The sequence below is a fragment of the Callorhinchus milii genome, unplaced genomic scaffold, assembly GCF_018977255.1.
Source record: "Callorhinchus milii isolate IMCB2004 unplaced genomic scaffold, IMCB_Cmil_1.0 Scaffold13, whole genome shotgun sequence".
Taxonomy (NCBI): Eukaryota; Metazoa; Chordata; class Chondrichthyes; order Chimaeriformes; family Callorhinchidae; genus Callorhinchus; species Callorhinchus milii.
In genome coordinates, this window is record NW_024704754.1 from 12,491,212 (window position 1) to 12,516,126 (window position 24,915).

A 24,915-nucleotide genomic window follows, 5' to 3' on the forward strand; every position below is an offset into this window, starting at 1 on the left:
ACATTTTATTCCAGACACCCACAACATTTAAACGTTAATAATAATAATAATAATGACAATGATAATAACGTGCACATTGCGAGCATATACTGTACATAGCAGAAGGTTGTACGCGCGTCGGTCTAACAGGTGTTAACTTTTTGTGCAATTTACACAGAAATATAGTTTTAGTTACAAATCTTTCCTTGTAGCCTCCAGACTAATATTTTAACACGAAAGCCCCCCCCCCCACCCCCACTACAGCCCTGAACACAGAGTGCGTGTTATTGTGGGACCTGACCAGCATTGGGCAGTGGGTGGAGGGGGCAGTGGAGGAGCAGGAAAGCCTCTCCTGGGATGTCGGGGAGGTTCTTTTTTTGATTTTTTTTTTAAAAAAGAGACTGAAGTCAGTGCTTCTTCCTGAGGCTGTTTGACCTCTGACGGCTTCACGTTATCAGAGCTCATCAAACTTCTGGTGAGCTCCAGCTCCTGTTTATTGTCTGAGTCCCTTTTGCAAACGTACACAGCGCCACTATCAGAAGCGTCTCAACAGTTTGTCCACAGTAACTCTCACACAAAACCCTACTCGGATCAAGTGTGTGTCCCCCTCCCCTGATATATATATATATATATACACACACACACCGTATATATATTTATTTAAAGTATATGTTCACTGCAGTCTGTGTAACAAGGCGCTATTTATTTACCGCTTCCAATTTTTTAAAATTTTTTCTTATTATATTTTTTTTTTGAGAAATAAAATAAAATCCAAGTCCTGGCAAAACAATCCAACACGTTCAGCGTCGTTTCCCTTTCCCACCGGCAGTTTTAAACCACGTTTGATGGCTATCTAATACCGTATTATGTGTCTGTAAAATGTAATACGTGCAAAATGCAGGATGCAGAAATTATTTAAAAAATATATCATTTTAAAAAATGATACACCATTTAAAAAAAAACATCAAGACGGAAATATGTTGGGCTTTGGTTAGCTCTCTTTTTTATTTCCTTATGGCGGATTCTCTTTCTCTCTGTCTCTCTCTCTCTCTCTCTCTCTGTGTGTTTATAAAGGGAAAGAGGTTAAGCTTTCACACGAAAACACATCTAGCGGAAACAACAATAAACACATGGCTGTACAACAGGAGAGCAGTTGGGTTGGCATACTGAGCACAGCCAGCCATCTGTCTGTGAGAATCTCTCCAAATCTGCCTCCCCATTCCTGCTCAGCTCAGCTCAGCTTTGTCTCCACTAAACACGGTCAACACTACACATTTTCCACTATGTTCACTCGATTTTCCAGCCACACACTTCCCGCACCGTAACGTTGTTTTTTTCTCTCTCCTAAACAACATCTCTCACCAGCCTGATTTAATGATTGTGATATGCACACATCATCTTCTAAGCTATATTGTAAAATAAATATGAACCGACTATAGTTCTTTGGGAACTGTAGGACGTGGCACAGCATACATTGCCAAGGGAAATTTCCCCCAAATGTGGAAATAAATTAACATGAAATTAGTGAGCCTTGTAATGAGCATCCTATATTGGATTTCTATTTTGGACCATTATTTATGGAGCTGTAAGTATTATGGAAAATACATGAGGTTACCTATAGTGCATCACAGGGTAATTGTATGACTAGGAATAATATGGCAATTATGAAGAGTTGGATTGAGTTCACTATTGTGCATATTACTTATAATATGATAGCCATTTCATAATGATCAATAGCTGCAAAGTGGTTCATGAAACACTTTTTTTCTGAAATAATTTACCTGCAACCTTTCCTCTATTTGCAGGCTTTTTATAGTTTGCCTGTGTTTTGTGTTCATATAGGGTACACAGGGGCCTGTGTGTCAGAGTTCAGCATCTTTCAGTCGTTGCTATAGTCTAATATGCTAAAATGATTTGTGTTGGAATATTTATGTGAAATAGCAGTGAAGGTCTTATTTCTTAGATGGTATGAAGTTATAGCTTACTTGTGCATTGTCTGGTATGTGGAATATTTTGATGCATCCAAGGCCCATCACAGTGTCCATCCGAAACAGTTAATAGTATCAGCCAGGCATCTTGAACTACTGATAAATAATTTGCATATTATACTCCCAACCTCTGCACATTAAATACTTTTAATATCAGTAAAAATCTTATTATTTGCTCTTTGTTTGCCATGTTTGATGTGATCCTTTTAGAAAGGCTGCTGCAGTTGTAAGAAAATGCATTGTTTCCAAGCATCCACAGCGCTTAATTATTTCCCTCATGGAAATGGGGCCTGAATTTCTCAGTTCAAAAATAACAAAAGCCTTTTGGATGCAAAAGAGGGGGGAAAAGGCCACAAAGCACTAGAAATATAAAATAAAAAAACAAAACGTTGGGAATACATGACAGTTATATCAGTCTCAAAAGGTAATCTTTCGAATAATACTCTTTATTGACACTTGGGACGTCCTCCCGACGTGAAAGACGCTATACAAATGTAATTTGTTGTTTGTTGTTATTAGAACCTTGTTTTTCCCTTTCAGTTTCTAAACCCATGGCCCAAAATTCAATTTAATCTTAGTTTGTAAGAGCATTTTGCCTTTACGTTCTTGCAGTGTTTTGGGAAAATATTAAATTCGGTGTTCATTTGCAAACTCCAGTCCTTTTTAGAAGATACAAAAACCCGTGTTTTAAGAATTTTCCACAAATCTGTGCAATCCTAAGCATGAAGGCAAAATGGATTTATAGGATGAGCTCAGGTGGAATTTTAAGCTTCTGGAGTCATTATGGTGGAAATTCAATAATTTTTAGCCAAAGCTTTAGTGGGAATTGCCGAGGTTGGAGTATTTATTTTGCAGGGGCTATGAGGTCAATCAGATGAATGGTAACAGAACATTAGGATATCATAAGGCCTGAGGGAGTGGGGAAGATAGATTTCTCTTGGTTTGTTTTGAATTGTGAATATGTGATTTCCCATTGACCAAAATCCGTAAATAAATAGGATGGGGATAGGAACAGTGAGCGTTTTAAATATTGTTGGAAATCGCAACAACATCAACAATAAGGGAGCTGGAATGAAACAAAATAATTCATTTTATTTCATAACGGTGTTCCGTTGTCTTGGGGAGGTTGTAATATTTAATACCAACAGTTATATATTAATAAATCTGCGTCACTGTAATTAATTAATTTCCACCTAGACAAGTAATGTATGACTTATCTGTAGTGTAAACTTTAATTCAGAAACTCTTGATTTTTCTTAGAATTTGGTAATGATGAGCTAATTGTTATCAGCCAAATTGGCATTAGGGGCAATATAAATGGCCTGAGTTTTCTGGGCTAAACAGGTCACAGTCAGTCAGGATCCCCCAGGCAGTTTACTGTAAGTGTATGTGTGGACACTGGCTGAGGACATGGCTGTATTGCATTTTTATGGTCAAATTTCCTCCTTACACTCATTGTCTGGGCTCCTGCTGACGTTGAAGAACAGTCGGTTCATTTTAGAGTATATTCTGTGAAGCGTTTTGAGATGTCTCAACGATATGCTATTATCAAATGCAAGGATTATTATTATTATCATGAAAGGCCATCAGCTTGGGTAGGGGACTGCAGAGTAACCTGGGTACTTGCTACTGCTCCCTCGCATGTATCAGACTCTCTCTCAGGGGAGAGAAAAGAAAAGTGAAGGGAGAAAAATATTATGGAACATCAACATTATTACAGTTATTTCTAATGATGAAATCTGCTGTAAAACAAGCAGGAGGGCACTCAAACCCATTGGGTTAACACTTTCTTTTCTGTTTCAGGCCATAGTGTACGAGGGTCAAGACAAGAATCCTGAAATGTGCCGAGTGCTCCTGACACATGAGATCATGTGCAGGTAAGAGTTGAAATGTCTTTCCCATGTGGTGCTGTAAAAACAGAAAGCAACTTGTCCTCTCAGATCTATTCTTCTAATATATAAAGGACTAACTTGTTTCTATTGCTGGCTATCGGTGAAACTGCTAACTGATTCTGACATCTAAAAATAATACACCCATATGCAACATTTTTTTCCATTTCTCCATACCAGTCCTATCAGGTTCAGCCGTAGTTTTTTGTGTTATTTTTTGTAAATGCTTTACTCTAGACGATGGATTACATTCAAATCAGTGAGTTCACATTTGTACTGAGGTTATTTTCTGTTGTAGTTCCTTTCTCTTGAGTTCTGCTTGATTTGCATTGTTTCCAGAGATGTAGCATTCCCAGAATATCCTACTGATTTGCCTTATTTATATATATATATATATTTTATATCTTATATAAATGGAAAAATAGCTGGTTGCATTTCAGTTTGTAACTTGAAAGATTTGTGAAATGTGACAAATTACTCGTGTGACAGTAAAAAGTCTTACCTCATTATAACAAATTCACTTATTACAACCCTCCCATTATAATAAATGTTTCCCTGCTCCCAGCTGGACCCTATTAAAGTCCATGGTGTTCGAACCCTGTTAAGACAAAATTTCTTATGAGAAAGAACGATTTATTAGAAGCTGGTCCTGCAGCATCATTTGTAATGAATTTTTAGCTGTGTAATAACAAAGTCCACAGCTGTAATTATTCTGGCACTGACAGGAAGTGGCTAGTGCCATTGAAAACTCCCATATGTGGCTCCAGCAAATATTTTAGGGTTGGAAAACTTCAGCAGTATGCTGCGAAGGAGCAGAAATAAAGAAAGCAACTGCACTCGCCGGAAATCTGTGTTAGGAACAGAAAATGCTGGAGATCCACAGCAGGTCAATCAGCACCTGAAAAGAGAGAGACCTGCTTTGAGTGCGAGGCTGTTTTTCTCTCGACTTGCTTTGAGATTGGCAGCATTTTTGGGATTTATTTAATTCTGTGAAGGAGTAACGTCAGGGAAACAGCTTGGAAACTCGGCAACATGATGCTTTCTCTCTCCTCCCCTGTCCCCCCACTCTCCTCTGCCCCCACCCTGCATTTGAATAGTTTTCTGAGCTTGTCATATTGAGCTTCTCAATGCTGAAAGCAGTCAGGAATTATGACTAGAAATGTTCTGGTTATATTCGCTACATAGCGAGGTAATTTTTTCGTATATAATTTACACTTCATTTAAAACAAGTTCCTGTATTGTCTTGATGTGTAAGTGGCCCACCTGGTGAGGTGCAGACTCCTGAACGGTCCTAGGTTACAAACCCCGAGTCTGTTTTGAGTTAGTTAATCTCAGCTAGCATGGTGATGGCTTCTCCCTCCGTGAGCTAGACACGTCTCTCTCAATCATTACCTAGTGGTTATTGCTGGAAAGTGAGCTATGTGTGGACCTCAGGCGAGGACAGGATCTGGCCCGGTTGTAACTCCCTCCATGGTCGAAATAGTCTTCAGCCATTTATTGTTTAGGGCTCACAGGTGACGATGTGGATTCAGAAGGTGTCTTGACCACTTGACCGTACCCCCAAATTGACCCCAACCCCCCATACCCACCTCCACCCCTCTATCTTCAGGAAAGAGGAAATGAATATATGGGAGCTGGAAAGAGAAGCGCTTTAATCTTGTAAAACTTTAAAATTAATTCCCAATCCTGCTAACTTCTGTTTCCAAATGAAATTATTTCATTTAGGGCCAGTGGAGTGGAGCATGAATGTGTTTGTATGTGAGGAAGATGTTACACCCAACAATTGTTTTATGGTCACCTACTTACAGGACACAAGTAGTAAAATAGAAATCATTATACATGTATTATTATTTTTGATGGGCATTGAGTAACCCCTCCTGTTCTATTTTTTACAGTCATTAATGGGTCCTCATGAATAAGTAATGCTAGAGTGGACCCATAACAATGCTTTTTAGCAACCAAACAAGAAATATCTTTTAGCTTGTAGCATTTAGTAGCATGCTGTTGCATTACAGAGTCAGCATTACACTAGAAAGCACATGAATAACGGAACAACACATTTGCCTTTGGCTAGAACAGTTTGGTGGCCTCTCATTGTCTTGCTCAGCTAGTCCGAAAGTTTCTTTTGAGTGAGGCAATAGAGGAGCTCCTCACTGTAATGGTGCTGTGTGTCTTGGTATCGTTCTTGTCTGTTGGATATCTTTGAGATAGTTGATCTCAAGCTTGGACAGCAACAATGATGGTAGAGTTATTGAGAGGACTTGGGTTTCATTCTGGGCAGGGTGAAGCCTTAGGCAAGTTTTCTTACTCCACCTGCCCTTTTTACCTAGCAGTAAGTAGGAACCCGGTTGCTAGTCGATTAGCAGATTGCTTTCCGGGGATAATAACCCCCCCAAAAAAATTTAAATAATAATAATTTGGTCACTCAATTCACGACTATTTGTGGGACATGGCTGTGTACAAATGGGCAATTGGCTGCTGTGCTTCACCCACAAAATACACCGTCAATTCATTTTACTGTGTATTCTGTGAAGTGCTATGAGACATCTCAGTGACATTATAAGACGCTATATCAAATGCAAGGATCATTATTACAATTGGCCTCTGTGTTTTTGAGCTTGAGAAATAAAATCATGGAACTCTCTTTTGTTAAAGTGAAGAGTCGTAGCGTAGAGATCAAGTGGGTGGAGGATATACCCTGGGTTCCACAACCAATAAGGGGCCAGTTTAGACTAGCAAGTTGCTCCCCTCACCCTGACCATTTCCCCCCTGCTCTGGTCCTGACCCAACTGTCCAGCGCTTTGGGACGTCCTCCCGACGTGAAAGGCGCTCTATAAATGGAATGTTGTTGTTGTTGCTGAGATGAAGAATACCCACTTGGTCACAGAATCAGCTTGTTGCTGTTGCCTGTGGAACGCTTCCCAAAACTGGTCGCCACCTTTAATAGAGCATGTAACTTGTCCAATGACCCCTGCTGGAAAATACAAATGTCTGGGTGTTGGGGAAGGGTAAAAGTAACTATTCTTCATGTGTAAACCCGGACAGTGAGTGTCAGGAGACTATTCAGCTAGGGGTGTGGAGTGTGAGGATATCACAGCTAAGCCCTATCCTATTCTTATCCAATGCTTCACACGCTTTCCAGAATGGACAAAGGATAGTGTTCAGGGCAGGTACCATGGCTGTTTTTGCTCTGTCTAGTTTGTGCTTCTAATCCTGCCTCATTTGAGATCAGCCAATAGACAGAATGGGAGTGGAACCTTGGCATTTACCTGCGCTGCATGGTTCAATTACACAGTGGGCAGTAATGTTGCTACAGCTGAGCCGTGAGGAAACTCTCCCGTCCTTTAAACCTCAAGCGCAGCGTTGACTGTCCACTGCTTCATTTATCTTGCCTCACTCCAACCTTAGTATTATCCCACATCCCCCACCTTGGTTGTTTAATGGTAACAAGTTCAATTAAATCAATTTTCCAAAGACAACAATAACAAAATTACATTTGTATGGTGCCTTTCATGTTGGGAGGACATCCCAAGGTGCTGGACAGACAGAGTTACGGACCCGAGGTGAGGGTCGGGGTGGGGGAGGGTGGAGGACAGGGGGGGAAGCAGAGAGATCGAAAGCATGGTCGAAGAGGAGGGTCTTGAAGTGGGTCTTGAAGGTGGCGAAGGAGGGGGCGAGACGAAGGGAATTCGGAATGGAGTTCCAGAGGGTGGGCACAGAGTGGCGGAAGGCCCGCCCACCGATAGTGGAGTGAGCGAGCGGGGGATGTGAAGCAGGCTGGAGCCCGCCGAGTGGAGGGAGCGAACAGGATGGTAGGGGGTTAGGAAGTCGTAGAGGTAGTGGGGAGCAAGACCATGGAGGGCTTTGAAGGTGAGGACCAGGATCTTGAACTGTGTTCAAGCCAATGGAATTGGGCGAGGATGGGGGTGATAGGGTTACGGAGCCTAGTGCGGGAGAGGATAGGGGCTGCAGAGTTCTGGATGATCTGCAGCCTGTGGAGGGAGGGGTTGGGGAGGCCGTGAGTTTGTATGGTCGAGCCTCGATTTAATGATGGCGTGTATGAGGGTTTCGGTGGCCTGCGGTGTGAGACAGTGTTGGAGCTGGGAGAAGTTGTGGAGGTGGGGGAAGACAGAGCGGGTCATGGTGCGAATGTGGGGTAGAAAGAATAGTTGAGTGTCGAACAAGACCCCAAGATTGAATGTGCAACCATGGATGGTGATACTGTCAGCACCTGAGAAAAAAAATTAATATCAAAAGGAAGGCGATTCAACATGAAATATAATACTTTGTCAGGTATTGAAATCAATTTAAAAAGAATTGTAATTTTAGCAAATATAACTGCTATATACTGTGAGCTAAATACTTCTCGTTGAGTGGTGATTAAAGTTCTTTATAGCTTTCCCACTTGTTCTGGTGAGGAGCCAAAGTGTTCACTGTAGGTTTCATGACAGAATCGTGTTCAGTAAAAGACGTGTTCAGAGGAGGGCTGGCAACATTACCTGCGCTTAACAGTTCATTTGATTAAGACACTACTTCATGTGAAACTGAGCCATACACATCTGGAAGATTAAAAGGTTCAATCTCAGTATGTGCTGAGTTGCTGATCTCAGTCAGGATGAGTGAGGGCAAAAATCAGCCATGGCTCTCCCTCCTGATCACTTTCAAGGGAACCTCTACTGAAAAGTGTGTGTGTGGTGTTGGTAGTGGCAAACTTTGAAAGGAGTGGAAGAATAGAGGGATCTGATGGTTAATATACATAATGTTTAAAAGGTTGGAGTGAAATTTGATAAGCAGTGAAAACACTAATGGAATCCTAGTTTTTATAAATAGGGGCATAGAATTAAAAGCAAAATAGTACCTGTATGAATCTTTAGTTAGACCAACAGTTGGAGTATAGTTTTGGCACACCACTGTTGGAAGGAAATCAAGTCCATAGATGGGAAAAGACGAACTTCAATTGGATGTACCAGGGCTGAGAGGTTTTTCCTACAAAGAGGAACTGGGGCTGTCTTACCTGGAATCGAATAGGTTGAGAGGGGACCTGATAGAGGTATTTAAAATTAAGAGGGGTTTTAATGAAGTGAAAAGTGAGAAATTATTTCCATTAGTCAGTGAATTACTAACTAGAGGGCATAGATTTAAGTTAATTGTTAAAAGAGCAAAAAAAGAGATTAGGAGAATTTGTTATACACAGAGGATTGAGAGAAGGTGGCAGCCCTACCTGGAACAGCGGTAATGACTGAATACGTATTAGCTTTTAAGAGGGAATTAGATAAATATCTGCAAAAGGGGAATTAAAAAAAGTGTATGGGGAAAAGACAGGAGAATGTGACTAAAAGCATAGTTCTTTCAAAAAGCTGGAACAGGCATGAAGGGCCAAATGGCCTCCTGTGCGTTAATTTCTATTGGTGAGGACAGAAATAGACTCAGTTACAAAACTTTCTGCCACTTTCCCCACCGCCCCCCACTCCCACCCAGTGAGTTGACACACACTGATTCGTTTTATACATGAAGGATTTTAAATATTATATAATATATACAGTAAAAGTCTGATTTGTATAAATTGTATAATTGCCAAAGTCATACATCTGCCCAAGTCCCGTTGAATTTCCTGTAACTTATACAAGTTTCACATAACTCATACTTTGCATAAGTCATATTAAATGCATGGCCCCAACTGATATGACTTGTGTGAGGTTTACTGTAATTTGTTTGTTTATTTGCTTGCCCCAATAACAAGAGAAGAGACTATCTGAGCACCAGTTATGCACAAAGGTATTGTTTTGTTCTTAGCCATGGCAGTGTTGATACTATACCCAACCCTGAAATCTAAGCTTTGCGACAACTCAGTGTTCATTTCCAGATACTTAGACATGGAATTCTTGCAGGAAATTGCCTGATCTTACTTTGTGCTTTTTTGTGCTTTTGTGCTGTTTTGCAACGAGTGATATTGTGGTCTCAGGTTCAGGCCCTATCTTGAGGCTTCATTGCATTGCACGAACAAGCGCAAATAATACCTCAGTGGGTGGTGTGTGTGGCACGTGTCTATGTTACTGTTAATAATGAGAACCTCAGTTCTTTCCCCAGCCCCTGCAGCTCCAACTTCCAGCTAGGATATCCAGCAGTCAAGCGCTTTAAGACGTCTTCTTGATGTGAAGTTGTTACGTAAATGTAAATTAAATTGTATTGTAAATTGTATTGTGTTGCACGCTGGATAGGTAGTCCAACCACTGAAAATTGGTTCTTAAGTTTACACGTTGTGTGAGTGTGTGTGGTGGTTGGGGGAGGTGAAGGGGGGTGGCGGGTGCATATGGGCTGCACTGTGGTAGAGGGTCAGGTCAATTAGGGTAGATTTCAAAAAATTCCCACCGCCGTATGGCCAAGATGATAGGAAACAGAAAACCCTACACTGACGATATCATTCAATATGTGGAGGGCAACTGGAGAGAGAAAAACATCTTGTAAAAGGTCACCCAGCTGATGAGGGAGATTACAGGTTTGATTGTTGGCTATTCAAGCCAGGTTTTATTGGGGCGCTGTTTGTTTATTACTTGACGTGACCCGATTGATGTGGAGCTGTCCTCTATTGTGCCATGGCTGCTGCTTTGAATTGCAAATGCAATGCTGTTCCTAGCATGGGCTGCAGGCGCGCTCTGTCTCTCCGAGCCTCATGCAAGCCTGAGCCCATTTTCTTACTCTGCATTCTCGCCGTGGAAGTTTGGATGTGCTGAATCTGCACCAGGCTGCAAATGTGCCCTCAGTTACAAACATAAAATGAGAGTCTGTTTGCCATTAATCACCTCAGCTAATTGCTATGCGTTACCATTACCCATATGGTGTGATGGCAGCCTGTCTCAGTAGCAAGAACATGCGTAGTTACAGACAAGATATATTTTGAATTTTTATTTTAATTCTTTTAACTAAATTGCCACCAGTGCTTAATATATTAAAATAGGATTATTGTATTAATTAATAATAACACAAGAGTCAGATACTTTGAATAAGGTTGCACTGATAATCCTGAAATGATGATAAAACAACAGTGCTAAATGTACTAAAATAATATCTTATTTTGATGCCCAGAATTACTGTATTAAGAAACCATATTTGTCTCTTCACGTCTGTTTCCTAAGTGCCCAACTAGATCGAATTAGATTATGTGTTTTGTTTGACTCACAAATAGGTAGAAAAGTTTAATTAAGGGTAATCAGAATAAAAAAAACATGAGATTTAAATTGGAAAGTAACAACGTGTTGTTTTCTGCGTCACCGAGAATGGATAGGACCCAGGCAAAGAATACCTACCACCTGCTTTAAAAATAAAACAATAGCAAAATAGATGCAGTGGTGGCACAAGTTAGCTGTGCAGAATCGCATTCTTAAATAAAAATCATTAGACACAAATGCAGGGAGCAGCTGATGACCTCATCGATTTGATCAGTGCTCATTGACAAGATCGATTGTAATCTGATTGAAGGAGAGACCCCAGACAGTATTCCCTGCAGCAGTCCAGGGTCCCACACGTCATGAATCTTACAGAGCACAGTGTGTCCTGGTGCACGGCAGCTTTGCCTCCATTAAAAAAAGAACAGGCATTTTGGGAAAATAATAATAATAATCCTTGCAGTTGATACAGCACCTTATCACGTCTTCGAAATGTCTCAAAGTGCTTCACAGAATATACTGTAAAGTGAATTGACTCTATATTTTGTGGGCAAATCAAAATGTCAACAAAGGCAGGATTGGGCTTTAACTACCAACAATACAGCTGTGAAACCCTCCCAAAAATCCCTACAGGACATCATCAGTTTATTAAAAGAACTTAAAAAAATATATTAAAAAGAAAAAAACCCTGTGAATGCTGAAATCCCAAATCAGAAACTGTGCTGTTGGAAACGAACAGTAGGTCAGTCAGCATCTGAAAAGCGACAGAGGGAAAGAGAGAAAAAGAGAGAACAGGTTAATGTTTAGGGTGAGATGCTTCATCAGAACTCTTTCCGAGGGCTGAGGAGGACCTGCTTAGGCAAATCTAGCAAAATGTGATATTAAGAAGTTGAAAAAAAAATGACATTTTGAAGAGGCAATTGATGGACTAATGACAGATTGTGAAAAATGGCTACATAGTTTAGAGGAAAAAATAATGTGAGGAAGAAAGCATTAGAAGCTGAAGTATTCCACTGTAGGTCAGGAAATAGTGGAGATGAAAAATGCAGATCAGGGGACCGACCGAGTGGGCAAAAAGAGGGACAACCAAGCCTTGAAAATTGTCGTCACTCTTCAGGCCGTGAGATGAAGGCCTGATGTTTGCAATGGGCTTGGCTGAGGCAGTGTAGGAGGCCAAGGTTGAAGTAATTGGAGTGGGAGTGGGAGGGTCAAGTCTCTGGCGGATCAGGTCAAGCTCAGGTTTTACGGATAGAAGAGATGTTCAATTCTATGCACTTTTGTTATTTGCTTTGTATTTTTGACTGTCAGTCCTCTGAGGGTTAAGTGACCTACCTGTTTGTGCATGAATTGCATTGGTATAGAATACCATTCAGTGCTGTAACATGGGTATTGGGATTTACATTCAGAAGTTCCTGAAGTATTGAATAGCAATTACTCAGATTTGCCAGAGGGGGTGCACCTCCCTCCCACCCTCTCACAGCGACGAAACTGGGCTGCGCGTTCAACATCTGATTCGCGGCTTTTGTCAGCCAGTTAAAGGGATTGTGACTTTTGAGTATTTTGTTGCGCAAAAGAAAAGATGATTCCTGCCCACGTGAGTCGATCTGCAAGTCAAGAGTCAAACATGCATTTCTTGGCTTCTCAGATATCGACATTGAGAACGGCTTCGTGGTGGGGGGGGGAGGCGCTACCTCCTGCTCATCCGGGTAATTCATATCCGTCGTTGAAGGAATTTCTAAATTTAGATTGCAAATTAGACTATTATTATAATAATCCTTGCATTTGATATAGTACCTTGTCATGTCACTAAGATATCTTAAGGCACTTCACAGAATTTTACTGCGAAGAATAGTGACATTGTATTGTAGATAAATGCAGCAGCCTATTTGGGCTCAACGACGTCCCACGAACAGCCACTGGTGCTATTTAGAGGTCAATATTTTCATTTACTGCATATTGCATTTACCAAAATGCGTAAATAATAATTGTTTTGTAACAATTAACTTGTAATTGTTTTAACAGAAGTTGAACTTCCTGTTCTATTAGCAGAGCAGAACGGCAGCGTACTGTGACTGCAACCATAGTAGTCCTGGGTGCATATTTCAGAATACAACTATTTACAAACTGGCCTGTAAACCATATTAGGTGTGACATTTCAAGGCAAAAGTGTTGCTGATTTTTCTGTTAAAGAGATCAAATTTGTTAAAGGCTTCATGCCATTGCTTTTTGAATTGGGAAAATAAGGCAATGAGACAACGTGCAGGACACCATCAGTGCGGAAAGTGAAGACAACATAGTTTTCGTTTGTTTTTCAAAACTTGTAATTGGAAAGAGATAGGAGACTGAAAGGGAGAAAGAGTTCCCGGTTTCCAGATAACAAGAAAACAGGAATAGCTTCAGTTGTATTTTATATAACTTAAAAATATTTTAGCTCTGTATATATCAACTATTTAACAGTCCTAGCTAGAACTTGAGATAAGCCTCGAACAGCGTTTGGTATTCCTTGTCTTAAATGCCCAATTTTAGCCCGAGTGCCTACTTGAAGCTTAATAACATTCACCATCTGTGCTGGTTGTAAGGTGAGAACAGGAGACCCATCCATTGTTTGAGGCAGGCTTGTTACCTGTCTCAGGTGAGCGCTGCTTCACCGCTCACCTTTACAAAGGTACCTTTTGCCTCTAATTATCACCAGCTGTCCCTGGGAAATGAGAAGTGGTATTTTACCCGATGCAAGGACTGGCACCTACTAATTCTTACCTGTTGTAGGTGAGGCAGCGGTTATTTAACCATATGTGCTGTTAATCTGTGCCTGCTCTGCTGCTCTCATTGTTTAGTACAGGTAGCAGGTATCAGTAATTTAACCCAAAAGTATTGATTGTTCTGTACTAATTTCTACTTTTATTTCTTCACTCCCCTCGTCACATCGACAGTCGTTGCTGTGATAAAAAGAGTTGTGGTAACAGGAACGAGACGCCATCAGACCCGGTGATAATTGACAGGTATGGACAATTATTTCCTCTTTCATTATGATACACCTGCCCTGTGCAGAAGGCAGGGTGGATATTGGGCATTGTATTTCTCTCTTTTGTTTTGTCGGTTGTGTCGTAATTGTCCCATTCAGACTCGAGCGGCTCCAATCTTCATGGAGGCTCATCTCTCAGAGGCCTGGGCTCTGTTGATTTCTTGTAATTTGGCATCTGTTTTTGCTGGCTTCCTATTGACTCTCCTGTATCTTTGTGCATGCCACAGCAGATGTTGTGTTTACTGAGAGGAGAGAAACCTTGTGCTGCTCGTGGTTCAAATTCGCTGTTGTGATCAGTGAGATATTACAAAGGTGATAAGCGAATTGTACCTGAGAAATTTGTAAGCGGATTACCTGATTTCCTCTTCTCCTGCTATATTGTATTTTCTGTAGATTGACACTGCAGTTAGGTGGGAGCATTACACAATTACAAACCCACAGCTCTCACACACTGGAAGGTTAACCTTGAAGACTTAAGTAGCACTTTCGGATTACATCATTAAAATAAGATTGAGCAATAGAATTGCTTGTTTTTCTTCACTGGTTGCTGTAAGAAGAGATGCTTCCCTTGTGTTTACTCTGTCGATTTATTACAAGCATTGAGCTGTGTTACAGAGGGACGGCCAGAGCTGAGGGTTTCACTTGAGTGAACTATTATTGAAAGTGTCAGTTTGTGCTCTGTGCGTGTGCAGTTTGACATGTTAATGGCTGTTGGTGCTGCACCACTGCCAATCGAAGGAAGATTTCTTGCACTGATTTTCATGTTTTAGAGAATTTTTTTAAAAGAAAAAGGTTGTTATATGGCACAATGCCACAATGCCTTGGAGCTGTAAGATAGGACGTCACCTTACTTTTATGCCAAATTACTTTTCTCCCCTGGGACTGACTCTCTTAAATGCACCGACTGGTGATGGGTTCTATTCCAAGGCGATTACTAGCCCTCTATCGCCTCAGCCGAGTGGCTATTCTTTATGTGCGAGTCAAGAGGTGCGAGTCTACCAGGCTTTCCTACCGAGGAGGAGGCATCACATCCGAGTTGGGCCCTCTCCTCACACTTGATGTCCAGACACTTACTTTACAGCAGGGGTCTCTGGATAACCATTAAGTTGTAAATGTAGGCATGTGTTTCTCCTCCCAAGTCTAGAGCCACAGCAATACATCAACTGCAGTCCCAGCTTCTATCAGTTTATTCAGGAAAGAACTGGGATCAATCCTGCAGGTCCTTGTACTAAACAAGGAAGAGCAGCTGAAAAAAATTGGAGATGGCTGGATATTGGTCTTACTTGAGAATCATATATCATGAGTCTTACTTCCCAGCCATTGCTACTGACAGCGGCAATGTGATAGTGTTGCCGTGCATGCATTCAGACATCTCTACGCACAACGCATTCTGGAATGCATTTAGCAAAATCTGTATCCACTGCAGGGCCTGCAAGTGCTCTGGCTCATACCCACATTACAAAAAGCTCAGCTAAACGTGGCACAGATATAATGTTTTACGTACCTTTGGGATTATGATTTCAGTTGACATAATGCAATAATGTTGGCAGCGAAACCTCCAGGAGCCAACACAGAGAAGTTTAGTAGAAACAATGTGAAATCTGACTCAGCTAATCCAGATCGTTTCTGCTCCTGAAAGTACAAGTTTCAGTGTAATGTGGCTTCAAATCACTGCAGTTGAGATATAATACAAGCAGAGAAAGTAGGCCTCTTCAGAATTTAGAAACTTAGAAATGACAATAATCATTTTGTGTGATGAAGATCCTCCGGCCCATCCGATCTCTTCTCCCCAAAACTCTCACCACAAAATCTAGCGGAGGATGGAGCTAGGAGCGGAGTTGGAGATTCAGATGGGAACAGGGGTCAGGAAGTTTGTGTCACGGACATGGTAAAATGTGGTATTGCACAGTGTGGCACTGAGTATTCGTGATGCAAAGCTCTGCACTCCCTTCACCTGCCATGGGGCGAGCGATACAACTCGATGGATGAATCTCTGCCTAAAACTGCCGCGCTTTATTTGAATGCAATTCTCCTAAAGTGGGTGTGGGGATGTTGTTTCGCTGATGAGAATGGGCTTTAATTTGGTTAATAAATAGTGAATCCTGCAGATACTCGGATGTGTCTGTTTGGATATCCGCTCAGAAGCTGATCTTAGTTTTGTGTTCCAGATTGTAGTCTTGTCGTTCAGCACAACATCAATACCTGAACAGAGCTCCTGATTGGTAAATCTCGCATATTGAACCCCCCCACCAAGGCAATTGGTGTGCAACACACTCGATGCACAGTTAATCTATGAAACTTGGATAAATGTCTCCATGTGTTAAATGAATAAATAGGTTGAGTTATCAATTACCTGAGTGGATGGAGTTTGACTGTTGTCACGGTTGGACACCACTGGGGGTCTGGACTATGTCTGGCTAGTTTGACACTAACGCTGCAGACATAGTTTGTCAGCAGGAAGGATGCTAAGCTGCTGTGAGAGTCTTCACAGTGTCAGGGACTGAGTTTGATCTGTCTGGGGGTTACGAGGGTTAATTAATTTATTACATCAAATTAGCAGAAAGATTGGATCAGTTGAAGTCTGATTTCCACTCGGCTTTATTAAAAAAGCTACACATATACATACAACCACGCACACACATATATATACACATACACACAAAGACACAGACACACACATATATAGTGTGCGTGTATATATATGTGTGTGTGTATATATATGATATACACATGTACATCATGAATGATTTTTTACCTCTTGGTAAATTTATTGACCCTCTGGCATGTGGGTATATGATAGGATTGTTGTATATCGCTAAAATCGAGAAGTTTACCAGCAAGTGTAAAATCTCCTAATGTGCATAGAAAGTCTGAAAATACATTGCCTAACCAATGCCAGAATTTCACTGTTAATTCGAGTTTAACCCTTTGACTTGATCAAGTTCCAAGCAGTTACATTCCTCAGGTTGTTATTCACAGTTGTATGTGGGTGAGGATGGGGGAAAGAATCACTGCAGAGAAGAGGAATTGTGCACCTTCCAATCCAGTGACTCCTGTTGGAAAAAATCCTCATTGATGGAAAAATTAGGCAAGACCACAATCCTCTACCTATGACTAGGAAAAAGAATTTGCAGTTTTATAGTGCCTCATCATATTGCAACACCTCAACATACTGCACAAGTAATTACTATAAATTGTAGTGATAATTTTTGTACGTGAATGTGGCAACCATTTTGTAGACTACAAGGTCCCACAAATGGAATGATCAATTTATCGGGACGATTATCGTCCAGAATATAGGATTACAAATGCAAAGATTATTAATTATTATTATTACAGGGGCAAATTTCCTTCTTTTTCAAATAGTGCCATTGAATCTTTAATGTCTACTGAAGAAACAGGCAGACCAAACTTCTGTTTAACATCTCATTTTAAGGATAGCACTTTTGACAATGCAGTGCTCCCTCAGTACTGCACTGGAGTCCCAATGAGGGGCTTGAATTCACAGCCTCCTGACCCAGTGGCAAAAGTGCTACGGACTGAGCAAGCTGAGGCCCCTGTCAATGCTTCATGTCTAGACTGACACATGACAGTGAATCTGTACCCGAGCATGAGTACGTACCTTCAGGATCAGATGGGAGAAAATTAGAGAAAAGGGGGAGAATAAAGCTTGCTGGCCTCTTATGCTTTGTGCATCAATGGTCCTATTAGCATCTGATGGAGGTGATGTGGGGATGGATACAATTAATACAAATTGGCCACTTTAGAGAGAAAGGATCACTTATAAAAATTACATGGTGACATTCAAACAGGATTTTTACATGCGCTGCATGGAGCACTTCCAAAGACAGGATCATTTTAATAATGTATTCCAGTAGGATTGGACTTCTGACAAGTTATGAATGAACTTCAATACAGAGAGAGACCCAGATTTTAGCTGTCTGCTTTTAGAATCCTATTCAGTGATTGACACAGGGGAGGCTAGAGACTGGTTTGACAGCAGTGATGAATGTGCTCTGTGTATTTGGAACGGGGTTGGGTTACCTGTTTTGTATTAAGTGGAACTCCCATTGCTCCTGATGGGTTCTTGCCCCAGCAGGATAATTAAACTCTTCCCAGGTCTCGGCTAGCCCTGCCAATTTAGGTAGAACTACAGCAGAGGAACACTGAGACTTGGCTCACTGTTTGCTTAGCCAGAAATGTGTAAGAGCTGCCAGGATGCTGACCCTGATGCATTGGTCGTCTAACCGCTGCCAGGAGTTGCTGATTCGGTCTGCCAAGGTTCCAAAGTGTGGCGCTGTGGCTGAAAACAGACTTTTGGTGGGTTTTCTGGTTTTAAAAAGAACATTGTTAGGATCAACCATTTTTTTTTTTTGCAATCACACTTGCATTTTGTATTTGGAAGAGAACTTTAAATTGTTTCAAAAAAAAATGTTTATTTTTCAAACCGGATTTAAAAGTTTTTTTTTCCCTTTTCATTTCCCAAAGGCGCTGATTCTTTCCTGGGTTTTACCAGACCTGCCTCTCTCCTCTTTCCCCCTCCCTCCTCACTACAACTCGTCTCCAAGTGATCTTTCTTCCTGTGTGAGCCCATGCAGGATTATTGACCCTTAAGGAATCTCACTTGAAGTTAGCTGGTCCTGTCCTTATTTGACGTCGACACACACCTCCAGCAGGGGTCACTGGATATTAAAAAGAAGCAGGAAGTCTGCCTGATATTTCCCTTAACTAACCTTCAGGCTTATATTATAGCTGCATATGTATTTTAATAACGTTTCTCCAATGTACCAGCCAGCAGGCAGAGATTTCTAACTGCTCCGCTGTAAGTTTTTCCACTATCCACACCGACCCTCTTTCTCTGAGGGATTTAGTGTCGAATTAAGGACATTTACCCTTAAATCTCAGTTCTTTGACTTTTCTCAATGAGATTACTTGTTTACTTGTTGTGAACCAATACCTTCTAGGAGTTGGGCTGAGATTGCCCAAATACATTTGGTATAACAACAACAACTTGCATTTATATAGCGCCCATCATGCAGGGTAGAGTCCTGGAGCGCTTGAAAACATCTTGTGTCCAATAGACAAAGATTTTGCTCTATTCCAACCAAGGCATCAGAGATAAAAGGGCAGTGAGACAATATTGAGAATCTAAGCTTTGAATAAAATCCACATCTACTGCAGCAGCAGGTCAGATGCAGCAGCAGAGACCTACCACAGCATTAGCCTGGGGGCTCTGAGCTAGTTTCTTTACTGAGCTTGAGCTCCCTAATTGAATGAGACTACCCCTTTAAGAGGTTTAAGTTTGCTGAGGTGTGTTAGAAATCTACTTGCTTCAGTCTCTCTTTTTCACGACGTCCCCTTGGACACCAATCTGAAGCATAAACTCCTCCCTGCTTAATTCAGACATTATTTATGAAAGGATGGCAGTGTTGGTACGTGCTCAAAATATCTTCGTTTCATGAATTGCAAAACACAGTTTAAACAGAAATTAAATTAGAAAAGGAGAGTGATCAACACGTTCAATAGGGCAAAAACAGACAGCTGGAGAGTAGTTGTATGTGTGTATATATAATATATATTTCAATATTTTCCAGGCGGTTATTAACTTCAAATTGGGGAATCAAAATCCAGGTTAAACTGAAGTTTTACATTTTAATAAAAGCAAGAATCTTAGCTGGTACCTTTTAATATTGATAGTCTATCTCCTCTCTAGATAGACGATGAAGAAGTCTTAGTTCTTTGACTTTTCTCAATTAGATTACTACAGATACCTTAATCTGAAGTCATTCAAATGGACACAAAGACAGCTGACAGCTAATAGATCTTCTTATTTTTTTCCCCTCTTTTCTCCTATTCTTTAGGTTCTATCTGACACAAAGCTCACAGAGATACGCACGCTTGCTGTGTGTGTGGGGGGGGGAGGGGGTTGTGAAAAAGAGCAGAAGGGGGTTGTGTCAGATCAGCCTGACTGTGCAGGCCTCAATAGCTCAGACTGAAATGTCACTAAATCTTGGCAGGCACTGCTCACGTGGCTGTGCTTTTTCTCAGCCAGAATGGGCTGGCTTCCAGCAAACCCATCATCTGGCTCTGTGACTTTGGGGGAGTTGCCCACAGGGTACTGTGTGTCCCGTGTTGTGTCGCACAGTCCCTCTCTTCCTCCCTCTTCTTCTCCCTCTCAAGTACCACCTGGACAGATCAGATTGCACTACCCTCAGGGTCCGAACAAAAAACATCAGCTGCACTTACACGTTTCCCAATGACTCCAAGAGAGCTTTGGCTACTATTGGCTGTTCTCAACAGGCTCGAGGGGCCAATGGTATCTTTCAAAGGAAGGAAGTTTTTCTTTCTCTAGATAAGGTGTCAGTCATAAGAGCTGCTTGTTGAACTAATCAGGTTGATTGAGAGTCTCAGATGAGCTGATCTCTCCTTTCTGTGAGAACTGAGGTGGGGTAGCAGGGAGTGTTTGCTTATGTAAGTGTTCAATTGTATGTTTAAGGAGCTTGAATGGGATCATAACCCGGATGTTTTTTTTTGCTCAGCTGTATGTCTGACATATGTGGAAACCCATCACCATGTTTAAGAGTATCCAAACCAGGCTGAGAGTACTATGCATGTCTCTTGCACATGGAAATCCCTGTGTCTAGAATATGCACTCTCTCCCATAGGTGTGCACCTTGCTTATCTAATTCCAGAGAGTATTAGGTGCAGGTTTCCAAGAATCGAAGCTTGGGAATCCCAGAGTGTGCATTCGGGTACTACTGGAGTTTAGCCAAATGAAACCTTAAAGATAGCCATTGAGAGCACAGTTTGCCCTGCTGCTTCTCCAGCTGGGGGCATCCTCCTGTTAGAGATTTAACTTACAGTGTTAACAGGAGCGGAGTGGGAAGAATCGTACCTCAATCTACTCACCTGACTTCCAATTGCTGCCAATGAGTTAGGCTGGGTGGTCTGTCATTAGCAGTGCCCAGAAGTACTTCTCTTTTGCCTCCTTCCACCACAACCCTGGAGGATAGTCCAATGTTTAAATTAAGATGTCACCACAACCTAATTAAAGAGGTCACTGAATGGCCTTTTGTTCCTGGAAATGGCCCAAGAAACAGTGTCATAACAGGAGTTGCCCTTCAAAGGCAGCAATGGCAATTGTGAGGCATTTAGCACGAGTTGGTCCCAAATAGACAAAAGTGGTACTTATTGAAAGGAGCGTGTCCTTTATAACAGCCTTGCAATGCTGGATGAATTACCTCAGTCAAACATTTTGTCCTGGCTTGGCTCCACCTCTCCACTTGATGGCTCAGTGAATAGCTGAGTCGCCCACCCGATCTCAGGTCTCACAGTGAATAGCTGAGCCAAACATCCAGCGAAAGTCCCAGGTTCAATACCCTCAGCCTGTGCTGAGTTAGCTGATTTTAGCAACAGTCGGGACATTCCAATTGATCTCTCTCCCTGGGCTAGAGAGGGCAAAAAACAACTGGACTTTTCTCCTTCTGAAAAATCTCTGCTTGGAGGTGGAGGGTGTGTGTACATGTACACAACGGCTGATAACAAGGTTATACACAGCTAGTTTTAGTGAGCACTATAAGATAAGATTCACTGTCAGACTCCCCCACTGTGAAGTGCTCCAGAACGCTACACTGCATGAAGGGCACTGTATAAATGCAAGTTGTTATCGTTGATAGATCTGATTATCAATGTTTACAGTGTATAAAAAAAATTACTGGGGGACTGGCGACTGTAAAATAACTATTAAAATGCTTTATAACCCACAAAACAAACCCACTTTTTTTAGGTAATTTTTTGGTGCCAACAATTGGAGATAATCAGTGGGGAAAAATGTGACAATTTGATAAATTTGGAGAAAATCTTTCTCTGCCTCTCTCCAAATCTCAAATGTATTCATTTTCTAAGACTTATTTTTAACTCTACAAAACTCTGAGTATTCCAGACTTATCATTTCCGTCTTTTAAAGAACCAGTTGTGTAATGTGTGTGATATTACAATGGCTGATTACATAATTTCTCTAGTCACACTCTCATACAGAACTACACATTCCTGGAGACTGATGTCCACACTATCTTGACACTGAAAATAAATTGGTTAATTTGTTCTTTTTTATAAATCAAATTAAGGAAGATATTGTTGCTTTACCAATAGACTTTCACCAATGGAAAGCATTTTTTTCAGTGAAAATCATTTTTTAAAAAATACATGTTTAATGATCCTCAAAAAGGAGTGTTAACACCTTCAGGACAAAAAATCAAGCAAAATAAGTGGTGAAAATAAAAGGGAGAAAAAATCTATTCTCTGGCTTGGTGTCCCACTATTCAGTTTGTTGAGGTATCTTTTACTCATGTTTACATTGGTTGCCTCTCCATTGTATAAACACATATTATTAGTGTTATTGACTGCAGATGTGCCACAATCTTCTTCTTAATGGTTCAGCATAATTAATGTGAATGAATGGTGGATGGGGATTAATTACCTGACCTTTGCTAATCCAGAAACCTTGATATTCTGTCGAAACGGTGTTGCTTTCAATGCAAATTGAACTCACTGCCTTACGACCTTGTTAATGGACTGATTGTTTGACTGGCCTGTTACAAGGGGTATTTAGGAATGGCTTTGGGCGAGTTTCATTACAATGTTGGCATATGGTGTATCAAACGGAACATTATGCCATGCGAATAGAGAAAAGGCATGGTGAACCTTTCGGTGAAGAGTCACGAAGGTGCAGATGGACCTAGTTTGTAAATGAACACGATAATGTGATCCCAGTCCCAGTTCATTTCATTGTCACTCACACCTACTGTTGTCAATGTACCGTTTTACTAGTTTAGTTATAATAATGAACTCCCTGATATGGACTTGTGTGTACAGCCATCACCTGGTGAGTTGCAGGTTCAAATTCTGGATTGTGCTGAATTAGCTGATCTTGAAAAGGACATCAATTTGGAGCACAATGATTTGGCCTCAGTGCCCCTGAAGAGTGGAGGGGTTGGGAGTTAGCGAACGTTTCTGCTCAGGATCGCTATCCCATGATCCTGCTAGAAAGTGTATATGCATGGATATTAAGAAGAGGATTCATTTGGGATGCCCTCTTGGTTGAACAGTGTTACAACAATCAGTTTCAAAACATTCCAAGTGAATCCTCACCCTCACTTTTAAAGCCTTGCCCCTCCCGAGCTCTGTGACCTGCTAACCCCACACCAGCCTCTCCACTCCACATGCTCCAATACCCCCACCATGCCTGTCCCACCATCGGCGGTCAGTCCTTCAGCCTCTCTGCCCCCACTGTTTGGAATTCCATTCCTCAGACCCTTCACCTCATCCCTTGCCTCCTTCAAGGCTCATCTCAAGACCTTCCTCTTCAACCGAGCCTTCGGTCACCCTCCTACTCCCACCCTTCCTGCCTTCCAACCCTCCTGATCTCAACCCCCAGCTTGTGTGCAAATTATTGACTGTCCAGCACCTTGGGATGTCCTCCCGACATGAAAGGCGCTTTAGAAATGTAATTTTTGTTGAATGTTGGGCTGCTTGGGTTGGGTATCAGAGGGTATTGGGTATGGAGCCAGACCCCAGCAAAAGTCAGCAACATCAGTAGAAGGGTGGAAAATATTGAAACTAGTAAGAATTATTAAAAAATATATATTTTTCTCAATTGCTTGGCAGATAAATACATTGAGCCACCAGGCTAGGAAGGATCAATTCTTGTGCTGAGTTATTTGATCTGAGGGAGGAGAGGGGATGCTTCGATTGGCCTTGTTGCTACTGGGCTAGTCAATGGAGATTCTGATTCAGTTGTTCTACCTCATGCTCGCTATCCGATGATCCCTTGTGCTGCGAGTGTACCTTTTCCACGCACATTCGCTTGCATACCAGATGATGCAAGTGAGTGTGTGGAACAGGCTGAACTGTGATGCCTCCTATAGTTAACGTTTACTGAGACTCACAAATGAAGAATAGTCTCTTGCATCAGGTATCTGTGAACTGCAAGAATTTTGGGGGGAGAAGGAACAAAACAAACTGTTATATTCTGTTTTGTCTGCAATGATTTTCTATTGTGCAATTAATTCACTGACATTACCAGCCAAGGATATTACTGGATTAATTCTGAACCATGTGTCCTGCTAGAGACAACGAAAGGTAGCTAAAAAGGTTAGTCCTTTTGGAAAAAAAATCTGGGGAATTTATTGCTTTTTTGAAGAAAAAACTTACATGCCTCTTAATTTAAACAAGATTTCCTCTGTGTTTTTTTTCACTGAGTCTAAATGAATGATTTAAATTATATTGCTGATCAAACTGGTACTGCAATTCCCAGGAAAGGCTCTCGTCAGTGCTTGGGCTGGATTATTTTCTTTAGCACTTGGGGATAAGGGAAACTGTTAGCTTTTGAATTAGAACCATCTGGGCTGCCTCCGCATCCAGAGGGAGAAAGGCAAGTTTATGTACAAAACCCCAACTCCCAAGTTAGTTGTTAACTTTGGGCCCAAATTAACAATGTTTGGTCTAGAACATTTCAGAAAACAGTACAAGTAAATAAATAAACCTCTTTTACGTATTGGGGGGAGAGAGCGTCTCTCCAGCTGATTGCTGCCTCCTCAGTCAGCAGCTTTCTCTAGCTTTTTTTCCCCTCCACTTCCTGTCATAAAGGTCGAGGCAGGGTGACCCCTGCATCAGCAGCAAGGTTGCTGAATTATTCATGCAATTGACTTTGTGTCAGCGTACACATTTGTGCAAAGGGATGTTTTATTCATTTATCTCATTTAAGGGCCTTTCCTGCACCTGTTCTTACCACTAAGTACCCAGTGATTTGCATTTGATGCTAATTTAGTTATCGTATCGGACTGGTTTTCCTCTTAATTTCATTTTTCTAACAA

General features: G+C 41.3%; 1 protein-coding gene across 6 annotated transcripts in view; it reads left to right on the plus strand.

Annotated features, from left to right (window-relative positions):
* Positions 1 to 24,915, plus strand: part of ebf1a (EBF transcription factor 1a) — a 265,989-nt gene that overhangs the window by 4,839 nt on the left and 236,235 nt on the right. For all 6 annotated transcript variants that reach the window (XM_007891402.2, XM_007891404.2, XM_042340170.1 and 3 more), the window contains exons 5-6: positions 3,771 to 3,844; positions 13,950 to 14,018. In XM_007891402.2, the coding sequence (XP_007889593.1) occupies positions 3,771 to 3,844; positions 13,950 to 14,018 (143 nt within the window). The remainder of the gene's footprint in view (positions 1 to 3,770; positions 3,845 to 13,949; positions 14,019 to 24,915) is intronic.